The sequence below is a fragment of the Pipra filicauda genome, unplaced genomic scaffold (assembly GCF_003945595.2).
Source record: "Pipra filicauda isolate LSUMZ 115617 unplaced genomic scaffold, ASM394559v2 scaffold933_size49302_pilon, whole genome shotgun sequence".
In the NCBI taxonomy this organism is placed as follows: Eukaryota; Metazoa; Chordata; class Aves; order Passeriformes; family Pipridae; genus Pipra; species Pipra filicauda.
Genome location: NW_024105124.1, coordinates 1 through 23,394, shown reverse-complemented (window position 1 = coordinate 23,394; position 23,394 = coordinate 1). Strand labels below are relative to the sequence as shown.

The window sequence follows — 23,394 nt, the reverse complement described above, 5'->3', positions numbered from 1 at the left end:
GGAAAAGCGGCTCCGCGGGGGAAAAACTCCATCCGGAACCCCTCGATAAATTAAAAATAGAAATACTGCTGCTGGAATTAAATCAATCCGGTTCCAAGCGCGGCAGAGCCCCGGGGATTCGCTCCCCTGTGCCCGTGGATCGGCACATCCCGCCGGGATCCTTGGATGGGGGCCGGGCAGGGACCTGCCCTGGGCTGCCCGGAGCTCTCCGGGCAAAGCCACCGCCGGGAAGCCGAGCAGGGCCTGGGAAGGGTTTAATCAAAGCCGGAGAAGGGATCCCTGGGCGGGGAAGGCCGTGGTCGCCTCCCCGGCTCTCCCAGGAAAGCCTCGTGCTGCAGACAACGGAATTGGGGGGGATGTCCCAGAGGGGTCGGGAGAGCAAAGCGGGGGGGTGGCTCAGGCACCAAACCACGGGAATTCCTGCGGGATCGCTCATCCCGCGTCTCCTCGCCTGGTTTGTGCCACTCACACCAAGGGAAGGTGCTCGGGGCTGCGGGTGGGACGTGCTGGCCCCCCCAGGTGGGACAGTTCCCCGTGGAGAGGGGGGATTTGCCATGGGGGGGCACCGGGGGGGGGGGGGGTGAGGGCGCTGCTGGGGAGGGAGCAGAGCCAAGGGAGGAGGGACTGAGCGTTTGCAGCAGCTCAGCTGCCTGAGAGCTCCACTGGGGGATCTGGCTGGCTTTTTATCGCAGCAGGGGCTGGAATTAGGACGTCCAACCCTCTCCAGGTTGGTCAAGGTTGGGCATCCTGAGCTGCCTTAAATCCTCACGCCCGTCCTGGGCAACTCACACAGAAATCCAGGGCACTCAGAGTCCATTTTTAACCTTCCCTGACATTTTTTGGTCTGTCTGGAACCTCCTCTGGGCAGGCAAGGGGGCTTGGAGGGTGACAAGTTGACCGTGAGCCAGCTGTGTGCCCAGGAGGGCAGTGGGATCGTGGGATTCCATTTGGGAAGAACGTGACCAGCAGGTCAGGGAGAGGATCCTGCCCCTTTCCTTGGCCCTGGTGTGTTGTGTTCAACTCTAGTCTCCACAGTTCAAGGACAAGGAACGCCTGAAGAGGGTTCAGAAGAAGCCCACAAAGATGAGGAGGGTTCTGGAGCATCTTCCTGAAGAGGAGAGACTGTGGGATCTGGGCCTGGTTAGTCTGGAGAGGGGATCTCCTCAATCCATAGAAAGATCTCCTCCTTCTCCTCTTCTCTCTCCTTCTCCTTCTCCTTCTCCTTCTCCTTCTCCTTCTCCTTCTCCTTCTCCTTCTCCTTCTCCTTCTCCTTCTCCTTCTCCTTCTCCTTCTCCTTCTCCTTCTCCTTCTCCTCCTCTTCCTCCTTCTCCTTCTCCTTCTCCTCCTTCTCTTTCTTGTCCTCATCCTCCTTTTCCTCCTTCTCCCGTTTCCTCCAATTCCTCAATTTATTTTGGGACAAACAACCAATTTCCACATTTTTGTGACCATTTTATCCGAATTTAAAGCTTTTCCCTCAAAGTGACGTGACCCTCCAGCTCGCTCTGCTGAAGGTTGGGAGTGAGGTTTTCGTGCTGCTGGTTCTGGTTTAGAATATAAAAAATGGTAAATAAAAGGGCAAATAAAAAGAACAGATAAATTACAATCCGGTTTTATTGGACACGTTCCCAAAAAAAGAGAGAGGGGAAGGAAAACACCATGGAAGTATCAAAAGCTGCAGTTTTCTTTTTTTAATGGGACTTTCCAAAAATCAAGAAGAGACGGTGGGAGGTCAGAGGGGTAAATTCCATCAGGAAAGGGGAAATCAGCTTTGGGGCTCCGGGATTCCTTTGGGATCCTGCTCCCCGTTGCCTCGTTTCCCACCTGCTGCACTTCCCAGTTTCCCAAAAGGTCTTTCCTTCGGCAGAGGAGCCCAGACGTGGGGGAGAAGTTGGAATTCCCCCAGGAGAGGTGGACCAGGCCCTTCAGGCAGCTTTTCCAGGGTGATTTCCACCGGCTCAGCCTTTCACCTCGACCGAGGCAGTGGGAAAGGTCGGCGGGACTTGGACTGTGGGATGATCTGGGAATTTTTTGAGCCATTCCAGCAAAAAAACCCCGCACGAGACGGGACAGAAACCCAGTTCTGCAAACACTGCCCTTGCTTTCAGAGGACTCTTGGTCTCACACATCGTTTAGAACTTGAAAAATCCTACAGTTTGGAAAACGAGCCCTTTTCCATAAGTTTGGGATCAGCCACCGCTGAACCCTCTGGCAAAGCACATCCGTGAGGTCACGTGGCAGGTGCCCAGGACAGGAATGGGAGAGAAATGTGGGAAAAGCCTTTGGATAAGCTCGTGGCAACTCGAATCACCCCCCTCCCCCCGAGGGTGGCACTTTTCAGGTGGAGGCACCTCAGGCTGCTCCCTGATTCCATCACTCTGAACCCCTGGCTGGGCTCAGGGGCCTGGAGGATCCTGGTTGATCCTGGTTTTCCAACCCTGGCCGTGAACGGGGAAAAGAGGGATTTTTCATCCCGCTGGAGTGGCTCCCAGCAGGCTCTGTGCTCCCAGAATGAGGGATGTTTTTAAGAGGGGCCTCACGCTCACAGACCACTGCCTGGGATCTCTCAGCAGCTCCCGGGGGGTTTCTACACAGCAGAAAAATAACCCCCATCCCCGGCAAAGGGGAGTTCCTGAACGTGGAGGAGCGAGTTGGGATCATCCCAGAGGTGCAGGGGGAGTTAAAACCACATTCCCAGCCCATCCCTGGGCTGCTGGGGAGCAGAACTGAGCTAAAACCCCATTTATTGCCTCCTCACTCTCTGCTCTCCGCTCCGTCTCGGCTGAGGCTGCTGGGTGGCCACAATTACAAACCTCATTAAAAACAAACAAACGGAAAAACAAACCGATTCCCCTTTGGAACAGTCCCTTAGGCCCACGTTTTCCTTTTAATCCCGTCTCAAGGCCTCGGGGAGCTCCGACTGAGGCGTTTTCCTTGGCCTGTGATCCGGAGGTGTGAGAACTGCGGAGCTGGGCCGGGGCGGGCGAGGGGACGGAGGGGCAGGACGGGGGCAGGAGGGGCAGGAGGAGCAGGAGGATGGTCTGGGAAGGGCCCGGGCTGGGTTCTACTCGGGCTCCGTGGCGTTCTTCAGGCTCTGGCTCTTTATGCTCTTTTTGCTGGAGGAGGTTTTGGAGACGATTTTCACCCCGGGGTTGGTGCCTTTGGCGCTCCCGGAGCTGAAGTTGCCCCCGCTGGTGCTCAGGCTGCTGCCGCCGCCTCCTGCTCCGTGGCCACCTCCAAATCCACCTCCAACACCACCTCCACCCCCGAGTCCGAGTCCTCCTCCACTTCCAAAGCTGTAGCTTCCTCCTCCTCCTCCTCCTCCTCCTCCGCCGCCGCCTCCGAGACCGAAACCGCTCCCGCCGCCTCCTCCGAGGCCGAAGCTGCTTCCACCTCCTCCTCCGAGGCCAAACCCGCTTCCACCTCCTCCTCCGAGGCCAAACCCGCTTCCACCTCCTCCTCCGAGGCCAAACCCGCTTCCACCTCCTGCTCCGAGGCCGAAACCACTCCCGCCGCCCCCGCTCAGGCTCAGTCCACCAAATCCTCCTCCCAGGCCGGCCCCGCCGGCCAGGCCGGAGCTGGAGCTGATCACAGCTGCAAGGAAAGGCAACCAGAGGGTTGGACACCTGCTGGCAGTCACGGAATCATGGAATGGTTGGGTTGGAAGGGACCTTAAAGCTCATCCCATCCCACCTCTGCCCTGGGCAGGGACACCTCCCACCATCCCAGGTGGATCCAACCCGGCCTTGGATGCTCCCAGGGATCCAGGGGCATCCTCTGGGAAATCCATTCCAGGGCCTCATCACCTTCCCAGGGAGGAATTCCTTCCCAGTATCCCATCTCTCCCTGCCCTCTGGCAGTGGGAAGCCATTCCCCGTGTGCTGTCCCTCCATCCCTCCATCCCTTGTCCCAGGTGTCTGGAGCCCCCATCCCCAGCTCTCCTGGAGCCCCTTCAGGCACTGGAAGGGGTTCCAAGGCCTCTCTGGAGCCTTCCCTTCTCCAGGTTGACACACACACTCATCCCATCCCATCCCATCCCAACCCATCCCATCCCATCCCATCCCACCCCTGCCCTGGACAGGGACACCTCCCACTATCCCAGGTTGCTCCAACCTGTCCCTGGACACTCCCAGGGATGGAGCAGCCACAGCTTCCCTGGGCAATCCCCCATTCCCAGGAAGGACCTTCACCCACAGGACCTGACCCCAACTCCCACGCCCTGTGCGAGCCCCTGCTGCGGGTGGAGGGCTCCGAATGTCTGATTTGGGGCAACCCCTCCCTTTTCCCAAGGTCCCTCCCAGCCCCTCCTCCCGAAGCAGGACGGGGGGACGGAGCCCCGGGACACTCACAGTAGCTGATGGGGGTCAGTCCCTCCCCGCTGAGCCTGTTGGGGGGCAGATGAGGAGCAGATCAGAGCCCAGTTTAGGACACGGGCAGAGGAACCAACCTCTGACCGGGGAAAACCGAGAGCTGCCAAATTCCCGACGGGATTCTGCCCCCACCTGCTCTCCTCCCCCTCCAGCAGCTTCCTGTAGGTCGCGATCTCGATGTCCAGGGCCAGCTTGACGTTCATGAGCTCCTGGTACTCGCGGAGCTGCCGGGCCATGTCGGCCTTGGCCTTCTGCAGGGCGTCCTCCAGGTCCATCATCTTGGCCTTGGCGTCCTTGAGGGCCAGCTCGCCGCGCTCCTCGGAGTCCCCGATGGCCGTCTGGATGGTGGCACACTGCAAGGCAGGGTTGGGTTCCCAACGCTGCTCTGCCCTCGGGGGGACGGGCCCCCAAGGGTAGAAAACCCTCCTGGTTTCCTGGGGCGTTCATGGAATGAGCTGCTCCCGAGCTCCTTCCCCCCCCCGGCTGGAGCTGGGACGCCAGCCCGGCAACAACGGCTCGAAAACGGAATTTGAGAGCCCGGAGCCCTTTCCAGGAGGGAATTCAACGCTCCAGTGAGGCTGTTAAAGCCCCCGAGCAGCAAAGCAGAGCTGAGGCAGCACCGAACGGGGCTCCACGGGCTCGTCCAGCCCGTCCCTACCTGGTTCCGGGTGTTCTCGATCTCGGAGCGGATCCTCTGGATGAGCCGGTTGAGCTCCGAGATCTCCCCCTTGGTGTTGCGCAGGTCGTCGCCGTGTCTGCCCGCCGTGGCCTGCAGCTCCTCGAACTGAGGGGCAGGAGGGAAAGTGAACCCTCTGGGGTGTCCCAATTCACTGAAACCCCTCACACTGAGGGGCAGGAGGGAAAGTGAACCCTCTGGGGTGTCCCAGGGGACTTAAACCCCTCAAACTGAGGGACAGAAGGAAAAGTGAACCCTCTGGGGTGTCCAATGCACTGAAACCCCTCAAACCGAGGGGTGGAAGGCAGAATGAACCCTCTGGGGTGTCCCAATTCACTGACACCCCTCAAATTGAGGGGCAGGAGGGAAAGTGAACCCTCTGGGGTGTCCCAATTCACTGAAACCCCTCACACTGAGGGGCAGAAGGGAGGACGAACCCTCTGGGGTGTCCCAGGGGCCAAGCCGTGGCTCCGACAGCCCCATTCCATGATTTCCCGTGGGATCCCGGGGCCGTTCACCTTGGTCTGGTACCAGGCCTCGGCCTCGGCGCGGCTGCGGTTGGCGATGTCCTCGTACTGCGCCTTCACCTCGGCGATGATGCTGCTCAGGTCCAGGTCGCGGTTGTTGTCCATGGACAGGATGATGGCCGTGTCGGACACTTGGGCGCTGAGCTGGGCCAGCTCCTGCGGGGAGACACGTGGGGATCACTCCCCTCCTTCCCTCGGGGGGTCCCCGGCCGGGGGGTGACAGCAGGACGGGGAATTGGGGGGTGTCGGTACCGCCTCGTAGAGGGCGCGCAGGAAGTTGAGTTCGTCGCTCAGCGCGTCCACCTTGGCCTCCAGCTCCACCTTGGTCATGTAGGCAGCGTCCACGTCCTGCGAAAGAGCAGCCACGGGGGCGTCTGGAGCCTCCTCTCACCCCAGAGGAGGCGCTTTGGCTCGGCAGTCGTGGAATCATGGAACGGTTGGGGGAGCAGCCGGGCTCGGCACAGGGCACCAGGGGGGGGCAGCTCTGGCCCCAAAACAGTGGGATTGGGAAGGGGATAAGGAGAGAAATCCCAGCTGTTTGGCCTCAGCACCTGGAATTCCTGGCGCTTCTGGCCCCCTCTGTCTCCCCACGGCCCGTTTTTACCCAGGTGAGCCCCGGGTGAGCGGGAGGAGATTTTCAGCCGCCCCTCAGCCCCCTCCATCCTATTCCCCAAACCCATGATCCCAACGGGGGTTTAAAGCCCTTCCAAAGGACCGGGACGCAGCTCCATGAGATCTCCCATGGCTCGGGACATTCCCAGGTCTGGGGTGGGCTCAGCATCCCGACCCCTCCCGTCTCACCCACCTTCTTGAGCACCACGAACTCGTTCTCGGCCGCCGTGCGCCGGTTGATCTCCTCCTCGTACCTGCGGGGACGGAGGGCAAAGAGGGGCTGGGTCACACCTGGGCAAGCAGAACAGGTGCCCAGGGAGGGCTGGGAGGGGATCTGGGCACCTCCAAGTCAACCTTCCAGCTCAAAGGTGTGAGATCCCCTTTTCTCAAAGGGCTGAAAGGACATTTCTGATTTAATGCCGGAGGGACGAGGAGGGTAAAGGTGGTTTAGGGGATTTTCCTCTGCAAGTGCCACCACAAGGTGTCATGTCCTGGCTGAGCCGGCGTTTCCTGATGGGAAAAATGTCCATGGACCCTTTCTGGGGTCCTCCAAGGAGAGAAACCGCAGAGCAGTGGTGCATTAGGAGGGATTAATTAGGTTATATTAGTGGCTACAGCACAAACTGGAGATACTTTTTCCCCTGTCCTGTAGAAATTTCCACGGGTATCTCAGGTCTGATGTTTGCCCTCCAGAAATGGACATTTTTAAGATTAACCACGGAATCACAGAGAAAAAAAAAAAAATCTGCTGAGTTGGAAGGGACCCACGAGGACCTCCCAGCCCAGCCCCCAGACCACGCCAAAAATCCCCCCAATCCCAAAATCCCAGCTCCTGCGGGGCGTGATCCAAACGCTCCTGGAGCTCCCTCAGCCTTTTGGGGCCGTGACCAAACCCCGGGGAGCCCCTTCGGAGCCTTCTGGGGGTAAAAATCCTGCAGCCCAATGTAAGGGGAGCCCAATGTAATCCTGAGCTGTTCCCACCCCGTTTCCCCTGGAATCGTCTCTGTTGCCTTAAGGGCTGGTTTTTGGGGTTTTTTTTGGTTTTTGATTTTTTATTTACAGGTTTTGGAAGAGGTTCTGCAGATTTCAGAAGCGGCTGCACTTATTCCCTCCCCCTTCAGCACAGAGGTTGCACACACACCCAACCCTCTCACCCCGTTCCATATTCCCCGTGGATAAATCAGGGCATTATTATAAAATTATAAAATTATTATAAAATATATAATGGACATTATTACAGAACTAACACTGGGCCAGGGGTGGATAAATCAGGGCATTATTATAAAATTATTATAAAATATATAATGGACATTATTACAGAACTAACACTGGGCCAGGGGTGGATAAATCAGGGCATTATTATAAAATTATTATAAAATATATAATGGACATTATTATAAAACTGTAACACTGGGTCAGGGGGTGGATAAATCAGGGTATTATTATAAAATTATTATAAAATATATAATGGACATTATTATAAAACTAACACTGGGTCAGGGGTGGATAAATCAGGGCATTAAAATTATAAAATTATTACAAAACATGTAATGGACATTATTATAAAATTTTAACACTGGGCCGGGGGGTGGATAAATCAGGGCATTATTATAAAATTATAAAATTATTATAAAATATATAATGGACATTATTACAGAACTAACACTGGGCTAGGGGTGGATAAATCAGGGATTAGATGGACATTATTATAAAATTGTAACACCGGGTCGAGGGGTGGATAAATCAGGACATTATTACAAAATTATAAAATTATTACAAAATATATAATGGACATTATTATAAAACTAACACTGGGTCAGGGTGGATAAATCAGGGCATTATTATAAAATTATAAAATTATTACAAAATATATAATGGACATTATTATAAAACTGTAACACCGGGTTCGGGGGTGGATAAATCAGGGATTGATGAACATTATCATAAAACTGTAACCCCGGCTCGGGGGCAGCAGTTCTGTATTTCCCAGAGCCCGGAGAAGCTCCATTAAACCCTTCCCTTTTCTTCCCTCCTCTCTAAATCGCCTCGGAGTGTTTTTTTCTCCTCCCGAATCTTTCAGGCAACGCCTCCCATGGGACACCCACTTGTTCTTGAAGTCCTCGACGAGGTCCTGCATGTTCCTGAGCTCGCCGTCCAGGCGGCCCCTCTCGCCCAGGAGGTTGCCCAGCTGCCGCCGCAGGTTGCCCACGTAGGCCTCGAACAGCGGGTCCAGGCTGCTCTTGCCGGAGTTGTTCTTCTGCCCCTGCTCCTGCAGGAGGGTCCACTTGGTCTCCAGCACCTTGTTCTGCTGCTCCAGGAACCGGACCTGAGCGCCGGGGAGGGGTTGGGCACAAGAATGAGCAAAGGCGTTAAATCAGAGAGTCACAGAGTCAGCCGGGCTGGAAGGGACCTCCCAGATCATCCAGTCCAACCCTCGATCCAACCCCGCCGTGGTTCCCAGCCCATGGCACTGATGGACATCCAGTCTGTCCTTAAACACCTCCAGGGATGGAGAATCCACCCCCTCCCTGGGCAGCCCATTCCAAGGGCTGAGCACCCTCTCTGCAAAGAAATTCTTCCTGATATCCAACCTAACCCTCCCCTGGCACGGCTGCAGACCCAGCCCTCTTGTCTTGCTGATGGGAAAAGAGACCAACCCCCCCCGGCTCCCCCCTCCTGTCAGGGAGTTGCAGAGAGTGAGGAGGTCTCCCCTGAGCCTCCTCTTCTCCAGGCTGAGCCCCCCCAGCTCCCTCAGCCTCTCCTCCCAGCACTTGTGCTCCAGTCCCTTCCCCAGCCTCGTTGCTCTCCTCTGGCCCTGCTCCAGCCCCTCCATGTCCTTCCTGAGCTGAGGGCCCAGAACTGGACACAGCACTCCAGGGGTGGCCTCCCCAGTGCTGAGTCCAGGGCAGGAATCACTGCCCTGGCCCTGTTGGCCACCCTGTTCCTGAGCCAGGCCAGGATCCATTGGCCCTCTTGTCCCCCTGGGCACACTCTGGCTCCTGTTCAGCTCCCTGTCAAATCCAGCTGGGAATATCCTCTGGATTATCCAGCCCATCCTGCACCTGAGCAAATCCTCCCTCGGGGGACAGTTCTCTTAATTTATGAAGCCAACGTGCAACGATTAGAAAATGAGGGTTCAGCTCTTTCCCCACTGGCTTTTCTTTAACATCCTTTGGGTTGGTTTTTTGTTTTTTTTTTTTTTTTTTTTTTTTTTTTTTACCTTGGAAGATATTTATCTTCCTTCCTTAAAGCCAAGCCTTCTACAGTTAGAAGACTTAATTGCCTTTCCCTTTGCTCACACGTGCCACTGATTTATCCAATTAAAAGCCGAGGGAGGACTCAAGTTGAGTCACCATAAAAGGATTTTATCTCGCAGGCCATAACCAAGAGCAACACACCCGCTGTGATCCCCCACAGAGAGAGATGGTCGAGCCACCAGAGCTGGACTAAAACTGCCTTGTCCTGTTTAAACTAATCCTAAATGCTATTTATGAGGCACGCAACCTGGACCTAACGCTGTTATTACAAGCATCAAGCCTCGTTTTCTGCCCTGTAAGTGCTCAGCAGGACGTTATTTTTTGAGGGGTTTGACGAAGCCCCGCGGGCAGGGAACGGGCAGGAGACGAGTGTGGCTCAGTGGAGTTGTGTTTTTGTACCTGCAAGGTTCCTTCTGTCCCTCGTCCGAACCCGCAGCCCCCGCCGGAGCCTCACCTTGTCGATGAAGGAGGCGAACTTGTTGTTGAGGCTCTTGATCTGCTCCTTCTCGTCCTTGCGCACCTGGCCGATGCTGGGGTCGATCTCCAGGTTCAGGGGGGCCAGCAGGCTCTGGTTCACCGTCACCTCCTGGATTGTGCCGACCCCGGAGGGGCCACCGGCGAATCCCGCCGGGATCCTGCCCCCTCCCAACCCCCCGGGGAACCCTCCCAGCCCCCCGGCCCCCCCAAAGCCGAACCCTCCTGGTCCCGCGAGCCCGCCCCCAAAGCCCGGCCCCGCAGCCCCTCCACCGAAGCCGAACCCTCCTCCTGCCCCGCCGAGCCCCAGCCCGAGCCCAGCGCCAGCCCCTGCACCCCCAAACCCTCCTCCTGCACCGAGCCCGAGCCCCAGCCCGGCACCAGCACCCCCGGCACCGAGCCCCAGCCCAGCACCACCCCCTGCACCCCCTCCCAGCCCGGAGCCCCCTCCAGCTCCCCCCCCAAAGGCGGCCCTGAAGCTGCTCCCGACCCCGATGGAGATCCTCTTGCTGCCCCCGAGGTTGTAGAGGCTCCTGCTGCCAAAACCTCCCCCGCCACCGCCTCCACCTCCCCCGACGAGCCTCCCAAAGCCGCCCCCTCCTCCTCCTCCTCCTCCTCCTCCTGCCCGTGCCACGGACACGGAGCTGAAGCCAGCCCTGCTGCTGCTGGGCACGATGGCCGAGGCAGCGCTGTAGGACCTGCCCCCGGGCCCTGCCCTCATGCTGAAGGTTCTGTTCATGGTGCAGGAGGGGACAGCCCGCTCTGGAGGGAGGAAGAGCCCGCTCTGGAGGGACGAGCCCGCGGGCGAGACGCGGCGCCCAGAGAGACTCTGCTCTCTGCGGGCAGGCAGGGTGGGACTCCCCTTTTATCCCCCCGCCAGCTGGGCTTGGCTGTGTGGAAGTCCAGTGATCAAGCCGGTGCCCTCATGGTTTTGACGTGCCCGGAGCCAGGTGTCTCCCTGAGACTCGGGTGAGCACTGATGGCACCCAAACACACCTACGGGGCCGCTGGGGATCTGCTCAGCTGGAAGGGGTTACCTAACGCCCGGATTCCTGGCAGGGAGAGCCCAGCCCTGGGTGCAGAACCTCTGCAGGGACGTGCTGGGTTAATTTGGATTCATTTCTCCAGCCCTGGGAGTGCTTAAGTCCAGGCTGGAGCAACCTCGGAGAGTGGAAGGTGTCCCTGGGCCAACAGAAGGTGTCCCTGGGCCAACAGAAGGTGTCCCTGGGCCAATAAAAGGTGTCCCTGGTCCAATAAAAGGTGTCTCTGGTCCAGTGAAAGGTGTCCATGGTCCAATAGAAGGTGTCCCTGGGCCAATAAAAGATGTCCCTGGTCCAGTGGAAGGTGTCCCTGGTCCAACAGAATGTGTCCCTGGTCCAATAAAAGGTGTCCCTGCCCATGGCAGGGGGTGGAACTGGATGGGTTTTAAGATCCCTTCCCACACAACCCATTCTGGGCTTCCATTATTCCCTCACTGTGGATCCCAGAATATCCCGAGTTGGAAGGGACCCACAGGGACAGTCGAGTCCAGCCCTCAAATCCCATTCTGGGCTTCCATTATTCCCTCGCTGTGGATCCCAGAATATCCCGAGTTGGAAGGGACCCACAGGGACAGTCGAGTCCAGCCCTCAAATCCCATTCTGGGCTTCCATTATTCCCTCGCTGTGGATCCCAGAATATCCCGAGTTGGAAGGACCCAGGAGGACCATGGAGTCCAGCCCTCGGCCCCGCACAGGCCCATCCCCAGGAGTCCCACCCTGTGCCCCGGAGGATCATCCAAACCCTCCCGGAGCTCTGGCAGCCTCGGTGAGGTGACAGAAAAGGCCTTTTAAAGGTATTAAACCCACCCGGGATCCCCCAGTTCTGCTCCCAGGGTGCAGCAGATCCACACAGAGCTCAGGGCAGAGTCCTGGGAGAATAAAATGGCCAAATCTGGACCCAAATAGCTCCTGGGGCCTCTTCCCCTGGAGGAGAGGGCGGGTGAGACGCTGATGAGCCCTGACAGCTCTGCTGGGGCTCCCATTTCTCCAGTCTGCCTGTTCCCACCGGCTGGGCAGGGACTGCCTGCTGGGCTGGCACAAACAGGTCCTGACCCACTTTGCCTCTTTCCCATTTCCACATATTTAAATGGCACCCCGAGTTTTGGCCCATTTTGTCTCAGTTATTTGGTTTAGGGCAGGTTTTTCTGGGCCTCTCTCCTTGATGTTTGCACTTCCAGAGGACAATTCCATCCCAGCCAGGGGCCGCTGTTGGGATTTCTCCTGCCAAGTGATTGTGTGATCGATGCATTTTCATCTTGACCTCAAAATTATTCCAATAAAAGAGGCCGATTTTCTGGAAAACTCCCTGCCCAGCTCTCTGGAAGGATGTGATTTGCCTGCTTCATGTTGCCAGTCCTGAGTTTCTGGCTCTTTCCCAGCTCTGATTCCTTTTAAAGACCTTTGAACCTTCCATTCAAAACGCCTCCAAAAGCAGATTTTTAACCAGCATGAAAAACACTCCCACAAATTCTCCTTTTTTTACTTCCTGGAGTCCTTGGGGGGGAAAAAAAAAAAGAAAAAAAAGAAGAAAGCTCCGGTTGAACGGGGTGTGGTGACACTTTCTGGCATCTCAGACTTTGTAAATCTGTGTCTGGAGTATTTTATTCACCAAATTTCAGAGCTCAGCTGGTTTTCAGCGCTGGCTTTGCCCGGGCCCTGCACATGACTGGGGTTTTAAACACATTTCCAGGACAGGACTGTACACGCCCTTCAAAACACCTCCGTGAGCCCCAAGTGCTCCAAACCCACGAGGGACGAGCTAAAACCCCACTGGCATCTCTGGCAGAGCAGGGAAGCAGCTGCTGCTGAGCACAGAACTCCAAAAATCTGATTATCGGGGAAAAGCTGCAGGGTTTGCAGCAAATCCAGGCCCGGGATGTCACTGGGAATTCCCGAGTACCCACTGCCTGCAGGGTTTGTAGCAAATCCAGGCCTGGGATGTCACTTTGGATGTCACTGGGAATTCCTGAGCATGGGGTTTGCAGCAAATCCAGGCCCGGGATGTCACTGGGAATTCCCAATCACCCACTGCCTGCAGGGTTTGCAGCAAATCCAGGCCTGGGATATCACTCAGAATTCCCAATCACCCACAGCCTGCAGGGTTTGCAGCAAATCCAGGCCCAGCTGCGATGGGAACACGAGGTTTGTGTTCCCAGAACGAGGTTTGTGTTCCCAAAACGAGGTTTGTGTTCCCAAAATGAGGTTTGTGTTCCGGTTCCCCAGGGAGGGCAGATGGGCCTGAAGCTGCCAAACGGGTTGGGAGCCGCGGGAGAGCGGAGTGAGCAGCGGAGTGAACGGGATGGGATTAAAGGTGGGGCTGCCCAGAAAGGGGGAACCGTCACTCGGGGCTCTCACCCTCCCCTCCCTCCGGCCCCGCCGTGCAGGAGGGGTGAGAGCCACACAAAACCACCCCCTGTCCCTCCTGGGCTGGGCTGTGGCCAGGAGCAAACGAGGCCTGGGGGCTCCAGAGCCGGAGGAGGACATGGGGATTCCGTCTGTCCGTGGGGATTCCGTCTGTCCATGGGAATTCTGTCTGTCCATGGGGATTCCGTCTGTCCGCGGGGATTCCATCTGTCCATGGGGATTCCGTCTGTCCATGGGGATTCCGTCTGTCCGCGGGGATTCCGTCTGTCCGTGGGGATTCCGTCTGTCCGCGGGGATTCTGTCTGTCCATGGGGATTCCATCTGTCCATGGGGATTCCGTCTGTCTGCGGGGATTCCGTCTGTCCATGGGGATTCTGTCTGTCCATGGGGATTCCGTCTGTCCGCGGGGATTCCGTCTGTCCGCGGGGATTCTGTCTGTCCATGGGGATTCTGTCTGTCCGTGGGGATTCCGTCTGTCCACGGGGATCAGCTCTGCCAGAGCCCGGGCTCAGAGAGGAGGAGGGGGAATGGAAGTTAAACACACGGAATAAATCCCTCCCCGGGAGGGGGGGAGGCCCTGGAATGGATTTCCCAGAGGATGCCCCTGGATCCCTGGAAGTGTCCAAGGCCAGGTTGGAGCAACCTGGGATAGAGGAAGATGACCCTGCCCGTGGAACTGGATGGGCTTTAAGGTCCCTCCAACCCAACAATTCCACGATTCCGTGATTCCAGACTCTGCCAGTCTATAAAGGGGCACGTCCAGAGTGACCCCCGGCAGGATTTGGCCTCCAGTATGTCCCAGACCCACAATCCTGGACTTCTTTCTCTCCAAAACACCCCGAGCTCCGTGACCAGGAGAGGCTGGGAAAGGTGGGGCTGTCCAGCCTGGAGAAGGAGAGGTGGGGGTGTGGAGACCTCCCAGCACCTCCCAGGATCTGAAGGGGCTATGAGGAAGCTGGAGGGGGACTCTGCTATCACATTATCCAGGACAAGGATAAGGGGCTCAAAGGGAAAGAGGGGGAATTGAAGTTAATATACAGAATAAATTCCTTTCTGGGAGGGTGGGGAGGCCCTGGAATGGATTTCCCAGAGAAGCTGTGGCTGCCCCATCCCTGGAAGTGTCCAAGGCCAGGTTGGAGCCACCTGGGATAGTGGGAGGTGTCCCTGCCTGTGGAACTGGATGGGCTTTCAGGTCCCTTTCAACCCAACCATTCCATGATCCCACAATTCTGGACTCTGCCCATCCACGAAGGGGCACATCCAGAGCTGCACCGTGCAGGATTTGGCCTCCAGCCTGCCCCAAAACCACACTGCTGGCTTTTTTCTCTCTCCCAAACACCCTGACCTACGTGAACACCTGAGAGCAGGCAGCAGCAATCGTGGGTTTTGCAACACCTGCGAGTCGAGGACAGGGATGATCAAAGGTTTTCTCCCAGAAAGAGCTGCTGGGCTGCTTTGGTCCCCTGGGGACCTGGCTGGGGTTGGGTGTGCAGGTATTGCTTGGCAGGGACACCATCAACATAAATTATGAGCTGTCGGGGCACTGGAAGCTTCTTGTTTGGGTGTTTCTGCTTCTTATTTACATGGAAATGAGGCGAAGTCCGAGCTGAAAACAGGGAGAGAACCAGTTCCAAACCACCTGTAGGTGGGTGAGTTTTGCCTCCTCACCAAGGGCTGGTCCACTTGGCTTTCAGCACCCCCGCCCAGGCACTGCTGCATTTATTAAAGTCTCATCAGTGCCCTGCCCCTCGCTGATCTCCCCCAATGAACCCCCGGAGAAGCCCCAGCGTGGGGAGCCCGAACCCACCGAGCCCCGTGAGGGGACAGGACCAGGGGGGGCTTGGGGACAGAACCAGGTTTGGGGACAGAACCAGGGTGGGTTTGGGGACAGAACCAGGGTGGGTTTGGGGACAGAGTCAAGGTGGGTTTGGGGACAGAACCAGAGTGGGTTTGGGGACAGAACCAGGGCTGGGTTTGGGAACAGAACCAGGGTGGGTTCAGGGACAGGACCAGGGTGGGTTTGGGGACAGAACCAGGGTGGGTTTGGGGACAGAACCAGGGCTGGGTTTGGGAACAGAACCCGGGTGGGTTCAGGGACAGGACCAGGGTGGGTTCAGGGACAGAACCAGGGTGGGTTTGGGGACAGAACCAGGTTTGGGGACAGGACCAGGGTGGGCTTGGGGACAGAACCAGGGTGGGTTCGGGGACAGAATCAGGGTGGGTTTGGGAACAGAACCAGGGTGGGTTTGGGAACAGAACCAGGGTGGGTTTGGGGACAGAACCAGGGCTGGGTTTGGGAACAGAACCAGGGTGGGTTCAGGGACAGGACCAGGGTGGGTTCAGGGACAGAACCAGGGTGGGTTTGGGAACAGAACCAGGGTGGGTTCAGGGACAGAACCAGGGTGATTTTGGGGACAGAATCAAGGTGGGTTTGGGGACAGAACCAGGGTGGGTTTGGGGACAGAACCAGGTTTGGGGACAGAACCAGGGTGGGTTTGGGGACAGAACCAGGGTGGGTTTGGGGACAGGACCAGGGTGGGTTCAGGGACAGGACCAGGGTGGGTTTGGGGACAGAACCAGGGTGGGTTTGGGGACAGGACCAGGTTTGGGGACAGAACCAGGGTAGGTTTGGGGACAGAACCAGGGCTGGGTTTGGGGACAGAACCAGGTTTGGGGACAGGACCAGGACTGGGTTTGGGGACAGAACCAGGGCTGGGTTCGGGGACAGAACCAGGGTGGGTTTGGGGACAGGACCAGGGCTGGGTTCCTCCCCAGCACACCAGCGAGCACAGGCCGAGCCTGGCAGGAGGGCTGAGCTTGTCCTCCAGCCCTGGGAAGAAGCCCTGAGTCAGCAGGGAAGTCTGGGAAGCTGAGTGGGACGTGGGGGAATAAATCACCGGGAATTAGCGCCCTGCTCTGGGCGAACCTTTCACGGGGGAAATGGAGCTGCCCACGCCCTGTGCTGCTCCCAGAGCTCCCTGTGCTGCTCCCAGAGCTCCCAGACTGGCTGAGGAGACGTGGATTTGTCCAAAGAGCAGCTCAGAGAGGGGTTGGCTCGGGACTGGCTCCCAGGGGAGCCGTGGGAAGGGAGAAGCCGCAGGGCCGGTTGGTTTTCCCGGCATCCAGCTGAGCATCCAGCTGTGAGTGTCACCCTGAGAGTCACCCTGAGTGTCACCACGGCCAGACCTTCCCAGCCTTGTCACAGAGACCTGTCAGAGGGTCAGTGGCCCTCTGGGAACTGGGGACTCTGCCAGAGCTTCAGGAGCGCTGGGACAACGCTGGGACACGTGGAAGGATGTTTGGGGTGTCCTGTGCAGGGCCAGGAGCTGGACTCGATGACCCTCGTGGGTCCCTTCCCACTCAGGATATTCCATGATATTGTGCTCCTTGTGGGTCCCTTCCAGCTCTGGTTATTCCGTGATTCCATGATTTTAGAGGTCAGGGAGTGTTTGGACAATGCTCTCAGGGACAAGGTGGGATTTTTGGGGTTGTCCCGTGCAGGGCCAGGACTTGGTCTGGGTGACCACTGTGGGTCCCTTCCCACTCAGGATATTCCACGATTCCCTGACCCTCGTGGAGAACAGGTTGTGGGTTTGATCCCTGTATGGACCATTCCCTTAAGAGTTGGACTCGATGGTCCTTGGGGGTCCCTTCCAACTCAGAATATCCTGGCGTTCTAAATCCCAGTCTCCCAGAGTGGGGGGAGAGGGTTTTCCCCTCCCTGGAGGGGTGTTGGAGGGGCCCATCCAGCCACAGCTCCGGACTCTGCTCTCTGGGAGGGTTCCCATGTTTTGGGGTGGGTGGGGGCCGGGAAGGAGCCCCTGGGGCTGCATTTTTGGGAAGCTGCACTTTGGCCTTCTCCAACCAACCCACTCCGTGAGAGGGTTCCAGGGGTGGGCGGGGGGATTATTCCTCTCTGACCACCTGAGCTGCTCCTCAGGGATTCCTTTGAACAAGGCCTGGCTGCCTTTTTGTGCCTCCAGAGCTCCCAGACCCCGGGAGAGATCCCGGGAGTTCTGCACATCCCACGAGTGTTAAATACCCTCCTTCACCCCTCCTTTCCAGACTTCCTCGTGGCCACACCAATCACTGGATGGGACAAAGGCATGCAAAGGTGCCTCGGGGAGGAGAGCAGACAAAAACTTCGCTAAAACTCCGCTTCTTGAAGCTCCAAACCCCACCCCTTTGGAGACTCGGGTCTGAGGAAATCTCTAATCCCGAGGAGGGAAATCAAGCCCAGCATGAATTATGCATTTCGTTTATTGAAGGCACAGCTGAAAGGCTGGAGTAAGCGAAGGGTAATCAACTCTGTTCACTTACACATGAAAAGCTTTAAATGTGTCTGGTACACACAGGAAAAACAACTCATGCATTAACCTACAGAAATATAAGGTGCTCGTCGGGCTGTAATTAAACTCTGCTCTGCCAAACCCGGTGGAGCAACTCGGACCAATTTACATAAGTGTTACCAACCCTCCGGTAAACAGGAAAAATTGGCTTTTCTGCTGTCATTAAAGGAGTTAAATTACAGCTGCAGCTTCGTCTCGGACAATTAGACTGTGGCTTCTCTCTCTGAAGTCGGGATGAGCAAATTTCTCATCCTTTTTTGCAAGAGCTGCGTCGGGGAAAGAAAGTCCCCGCTGGGCAGGGGTCAGGCGGGGCAGCGCTGATGTGTGGAGACAGGGATGGGCTCTGAAATGAAAACCTCACCCGGCTCGGGGCGCGGGCGGGGGGGTCTGGGGGGACTTTCCCGCACTAAGGACACGAGAGGGAGGGCGGGTGTTTGGTCCTGCAGAGCTGGTGGCGGAGCGCCCCGCGGAGCGCACGGTGCGTGGTGCCCGGAGCTGTCGGGGGGGGTGGGACGGGGACAGGGGGGGAACACTGTTTTGTTTGTTTTCCTGCAGAAATGCTGGTTATGTTTTCCAACGGCGACGCGCCGGGGGAGGGCGGTGTGGGGGGGTCTCCCTACCGGGTCGTTCTGACCACGCGCACGGCCGTGCCGAACCTGCTGCCCGCCCCGCACACCCCCGCGCCGGGCAGCAGGACGGCGCCGGGCCCGCACTGCTCCACCCCGGCGCACACCACGCCGCCCAGGTTGCCCAGGTTGCCCAGGTTGCCCACGGCGGGGGCGCACTGGACGCTCTCCACGCCGGGCATCACCTCCCTGCCCACGCAGCCCGCGGCGCTGCGGGCCCCGAAGCCGCCGCCCGCCTTGGGCAGGCAGTCCACGCTGCGGGCGCTGAACCCCGCCGTGCCCACCGCGAAGGACGGGCCCAGCCCCAGCCCCAGCCCCAGCCCCGCGCCCGCCCCGCCGGCCTTGACGGAGCATTTCCCGGCGAGTCCCGACAGCGAGCGGCACTCCCCGACCGTGCCGCCGCCGCTGACCACGGCTGCGGGGACAGAAAACACGCCCGGTCACTGCCGGGGCAGCCAGGAGCGGCTCGGGGGGGGTTAGGGGAGGGTTTGAAGTTTAGGAGTTAAATAATTCAGGAGTTAAATTCAAGGGGGTTCATCCACTCACCTACGCTCACGGGGTTGCCGGTGCATATCCTGTGGGGAAAAGAGGTGTCTCAGGGACGCCTTTAGGGAAATATTCCTCAAATTTTCAAAGCAAATTTTGCATTTTCAAAGCAAATTGAGGTGCTGCCCGGCCGCCGCCTCCTTAAAAAGCCGGCGGGTCCTTCAGCCCCTTCGGGTGTGAGGAGCTGGGTCAAACTGCCCACTGCGGGGTGGGATCCCAGAATTCCGCGGACACCCCGATATCCCATGCTCCCTTCGGAGGGGATGTTAAGGTGTTTGGGAGGCGGGGGATCTGAGTGCGCTGGGGGGAGGAGGAGGAAAGGGGGGCGGTGGTCCCCCTCTGCACCCACGAGGAGAGAAAAGAAACCCTGTTCCCCCTCTGCACCCACGAGGAGAGAAAAGGGGGGATGTTCCACCCGTTCAGAGAGGAAAGGGACCCTCTTCCCCCTCTGAACCCTTGGGGAGAGAAAAGGGATAACACACCCACTCTGCACCCTTGGGGTGAGAAAAGGGGGGATGTTCCATCCATTTGGACAGAAAAGGGACCCTGTTCCCCTCTGCACCCACAGGGAGAGAAAAGGGACAACACACCCACTCTGCACCCTTGGGGTGAGAAAAGGGACCCTGCTCCCCTCTGCACCCACGGGGACAGAAAAGGGATGGTGTTCTCCCCCTGAACCCATGGAAGAGAAAAGGGACCCTGCTCCCCCTCTGCACTCACAGGATGGGAAAAGGGACCCTGCTCCCCTCTGCACCCATGGGGAGAGAAAAGGGACAATGTACCCACTCTGCATCTAGAGGATGAGAAAAGGGACCCTGCTCCCCCTCTGCACCCACAGGGTGAGAAAAGGGACAATGTACCCACTCTGCATCTAGAGGATGAGAAAAGGGACCCTGCTCCCCCTCTGCACCCACAGGGTGAGAAAAAGGACCCTGCTCCCCTCTGCACCCACAGGGTGAGAAAAAGGACCCTGCTCCCCTCTGCACCCTTGGAAGAGAAAAGGGACAATGTACCCACTCTGCACCATGAGAAAAGGGACAATGTACCCACTCTGCACCATGAGAAAAGGGACAATGTACCCACTCTGCACCATGAGAAAAGGGACCCTGTTTCTCTTCTGCACCGATGAGGAGAGAAAAGGGACAAGGCACCCACTATGCACCTATAGGATGAGAAAAGGGACCCTGCTCCCCTCTGCATCCATGGAAAAGGGACCCTGCTCCACTCTGCACCCTTGGGGAGAGAAAAGGGACAATGTACCCACTCTGCACCTATAGGATGAGAAAAGGGACCCTGCTCCCTTCTGCACCCATGGAAGAGAAAAGGGACCCTGCTCCCCTCTGCATCCATGGAAAAGGGAGCCTGCTCCCCTCTGCACTCACAGGGTGAGAAAAGGACCCTGCTCCCCTCTGCACCCTTGGGGAGAGAAAAGGGCCCCTGTCCCCCTCTGCCCCCTGGGGTGCATCCTTTCCCTCTCCTCCTGGGGGGTTTTCCCGACCCTCCTCCCGAGGCGCCCCCGGATCTCCCACCTGCTCTCCTCTCCCTCCAGCAGCGTCCTGTACGTGGCGATCTCGATGTCCAGGGCCAGCTTGACGTTGAGCAGCTCCTGGTAGTCCCTGAGCAGACAGGCCATCTTGTCCTTGGCCTGCTGCAGGGCCGTCTGCAGGTCCACCAGCTTCTGCCGCGCGTCCTTGAGGGCGCAGTCCCCGCGCTGCTCCGCGTCGCAGATGGCTGTTTGCAGGGCCGAGATCTGGCACGGGGACGGGGGGACAACCCTGGCGTCATTCAGGGTGGGAGGCACCCCCGAGCCCAGCCAGTCCCACCCCAGCCTTCCACGGGTCGCTCCAAGCCCCGGCCAACCCGGCCTCGGGCACCTCCAGCTGCCACTTCTCTTGGCAAAGAGAGTGTGGGGGGATATAAACAGGGATCTCCACAGGGTTGCTCCTGTACCCCCTCATTTCTCAGTGAGGAAGTGTCAGAGAGCCCAAATTTCCGCTGGATTGGTGGTGGCCAGGGGGGATATTGAGGGATCTCCACAGGATTGCTCCTGTACCCCCTCATTTCTCAGGGAGGAGGTGTCAGAGAGCCAAGATTTCACCTGGATTGGTGGTGGGGGGATATAAACAGGGATCTCCACAGGGTTGCTCCTGTAACCCCTCATTTCTCAGTGAGGAAGTGTCAGAGAGCCCAAATTTCACCTGGATTGGTGGTGGCCAGGGGGGATATTGAGGCATCTCCACAGGGTTGCTCCTGTAACCCCTCATTTCTCAGTGAGACAGTACCAGGGAGCCCAAATTTCACCTGGATTGGTGGTGGCCAGAGGAGATATAAACAGGGGTTTCCACAGGGTTGCTCCTGTACCCCCTCATTTCTCTGGATTGGTGGTGGCCAGAGGAGATATAAACAGGGGTTTCCACAGGGTTGCTCCTGTACCCCCTCATTTCTCAGTGAGGAAGTGTCAGAGAGCCCAAATTCCAGTTGGATTCGTGGTGGCCGAGCAGTTTGGGGTGAAAGGAAAGGGACCTTTTGGCTGCACCCTGTGGGGAACTCAGGAAACTCGGATCCTGTTACAGCCAAAGCAACCAGCCTCTTATTCACCAAGTGAGAAATAAATCTGCTTTTCTGTGTGCATTTGAAGCTCCTTTGTGTGTATTTTGTGTGCATTTGAAGCTCTCTAATGTGCATTTGAGTGCATTTGAAGCTCTCTAGTGTGCATTTGAGTGCATTTGAAGCTCTCTTGTGTGTATTTTGTGTGCATTTGAAGCTCTCTCATGTGTATTTGAGTGCATTTGAAGCTCTCTAATGTGTATTTGAGTGCATTTGAAGCTCTCTTGTGTGTATTTTGTGTGCATTTGAAGCTCTCTAATGTGTATTTCGAGTGCATTTGAAGCCACAAACAGACCCAGTCTGGGGTGGGGGTTCTTGGCCGCCCTGCAGGGTGGCAGCTGCTGAGGACGAAGCCCTTTGCTGGAGGAGTTTCCCAGCCCCGTGGGATCCAGCCCTCGGTCCTACCTGTTTCTTCACGTTGTCGGACTCGCACTGCAGCTTCTGGATCATCCTGTTCAGCTCCGCGATCTCGCTCTGGTTGTTCCTCAGGTCGTCACAGAACTTGCCCCGGCTGCTGTGCAGCTCCTCCAGCTGTGGCACAGGGGAGGGGACGGTGGGAACGGGCCCAAACTGCCCCTTCCAGGGAGGGTGGAGACTCCCCAGACACCCCCTCGGCCCGGACGAGGCCCCATCCCGGGTGGGTGCCGGGCTGGGCAGTCTTGGAGGTCTTTTCCAAGATTTTCCCTCGGGAAAACGAGGCTCCTCGTGGGCGTGCACAGGGGAATGTCTGTCCCACCACCTCGCTTCAGACGTCCCCGAAGCAACCCCACGACCTGCCGTGCTCTGGTTTTACACCAGAGTCTCAAACCACACTTTTAATGTCGCTTTTGGGGTTGTTGTTTTTTTCTGGCCAGACTTTGTTCAGGTTATGAGAAATAAAAACAGGGTTTTATAGGCAGTTGTGAGATGTCAAAGTCCCGGGGTGGACTCGGGTGTCAGGGTCTTTTTCTCGGCCAGTTAAGGGAAACATAAAAACTTAAAACTTAAAACCTAAAATCTTTCGGGGCCATGTGAGAGTTTGGTCCACGGGGGGGTTTCTTTTCTCTCTTGGGGCTAAGAACAAAGGAAGATCCATCACTTTTGACAGAGTGGCCGATTAGAAAGAAGGGAAGGCCCCTTTTTCAGAGAAAAGAAACCTTTTTAGGCAAAAGTGAATATATTAAGCTCATCTAAAAAAAGGTGGGACTTTGTAAAACTATAAAATGCACGAAATTTAAAGCCAAGGGGTCTTTTCTCCCCAAAGAACTCGGTGTGAGACCGGACCCAGCGCGCTGAATAAACCCTTCCTTTGTGTTTCGGGAGTTTTTGCCGCCTTTCCAAATTCGAGGGAGGAATTTCTCTCACAAGGTGGCCCCCCCGAGGGGTCCCTTCCACCCCCGAGGTGTGACCCTGCGGCCCTGAACCCACCCGGGCAGCGTGGGGCGGGTGGAGGACAGAGGGGGGGCCCGGGAAGGGTGTCTGGAGGGGTTTCACTCACCCTGGTCTGGTAAAAAGCCTCCACCTCGGCCTTGCTCTTCTGGGCGATCTCCTCGTAGCAGCACTCCACGCTCTTGATGATGCCCTCCATGTCCAGGTCGCGGCTGTTGTCCATTTGCACGATGACCGAGGTGTCACAGAGCTGGCAGTCCAGCTGGGCTCTCTCCTGCGGGACCCAGGGAACGTCAGGATCATCCCTGATCCACCCAGGGCACATCAGGACCACCCCTGATCCACCCAGGGAATGTCAGGACCACCCCTGACCCACCCAGGGCACATCAGGACCACCCCTGACCCATCCAGGGAATGTCAGGACCATCCCTGACCCACCCAGAGCACATCAGGACCACCCCTGACCCACCCAGGGCACATCAGGACCACCCCTGATCCACCCAGGGCACATCAGGACCACCCCTGATCCACCCAGGGAGCATCAGGACCACCCCTGATCCACCCAGGGAATGTCAGGACCA

The 23,394-nt window shown here is 57.5% G+C and overlaps 2 protein-coding genes across 2 annotated transcripts; both read right to left on the bottom strand.

The window, feature by feature from the left end:
* Window positions 1-1,593: 1,593 nt before the first annotated feature.
* LOC114000367 (keratin, type II cytoskeletal 5-like) lies at window positions 1,594-10,652 on the bottom strand. The gene is made up of 12 exons (XM_027744647.2): window positions 10,340-10,652; window positions 10,135-10,243; window positions 9,894-10,074; window positions 8,288-8,508; window positions 6,376-6,436; window positions 5,823-5,918; window positions 5,562-5,726; window positions 5,026-5,151; window positions 4,500-4,720; window positions 4,347-4,381; window positions 3,535-3,591; window positions 1,594-3,363 (listed from the first exon to the last, which is right to left on the bottom strand). The coding sequence occupies exons 1-12, from the start codon at window positions 10,650-10,652 to the stop codon at window positions 3,062-3,064; spliced, it is 1,887 nt and encodes a 628-aa protein (XP_027600448.1). The 3' UTR covers window positions 1,594-3,061.
* Window positions 10,653-17,559: 6,907 nt separating this feature from the next.
* LOC114000366 (keratin, type II cytoskeletal 3-like) lies at window positions 17,560-23,087 on the bottom strand (the record flags this gene model as incomplete). Its single annotated transcript, XM_039391288.1, has 5 exons — window positions 17,560-18,707; window positions 18,839-18,867; window positions 20,368-20,588; window positions 21,851-21,976; window positions 22,923-23,087. Coding segments are annotated over 5 exons (966 nt in total), but the record flags the coding sequence as incomplete, so codon positions are not given.
* Between the last annotated feature and the right edge of the window lie 307 nt (window positions 23,088-23,394).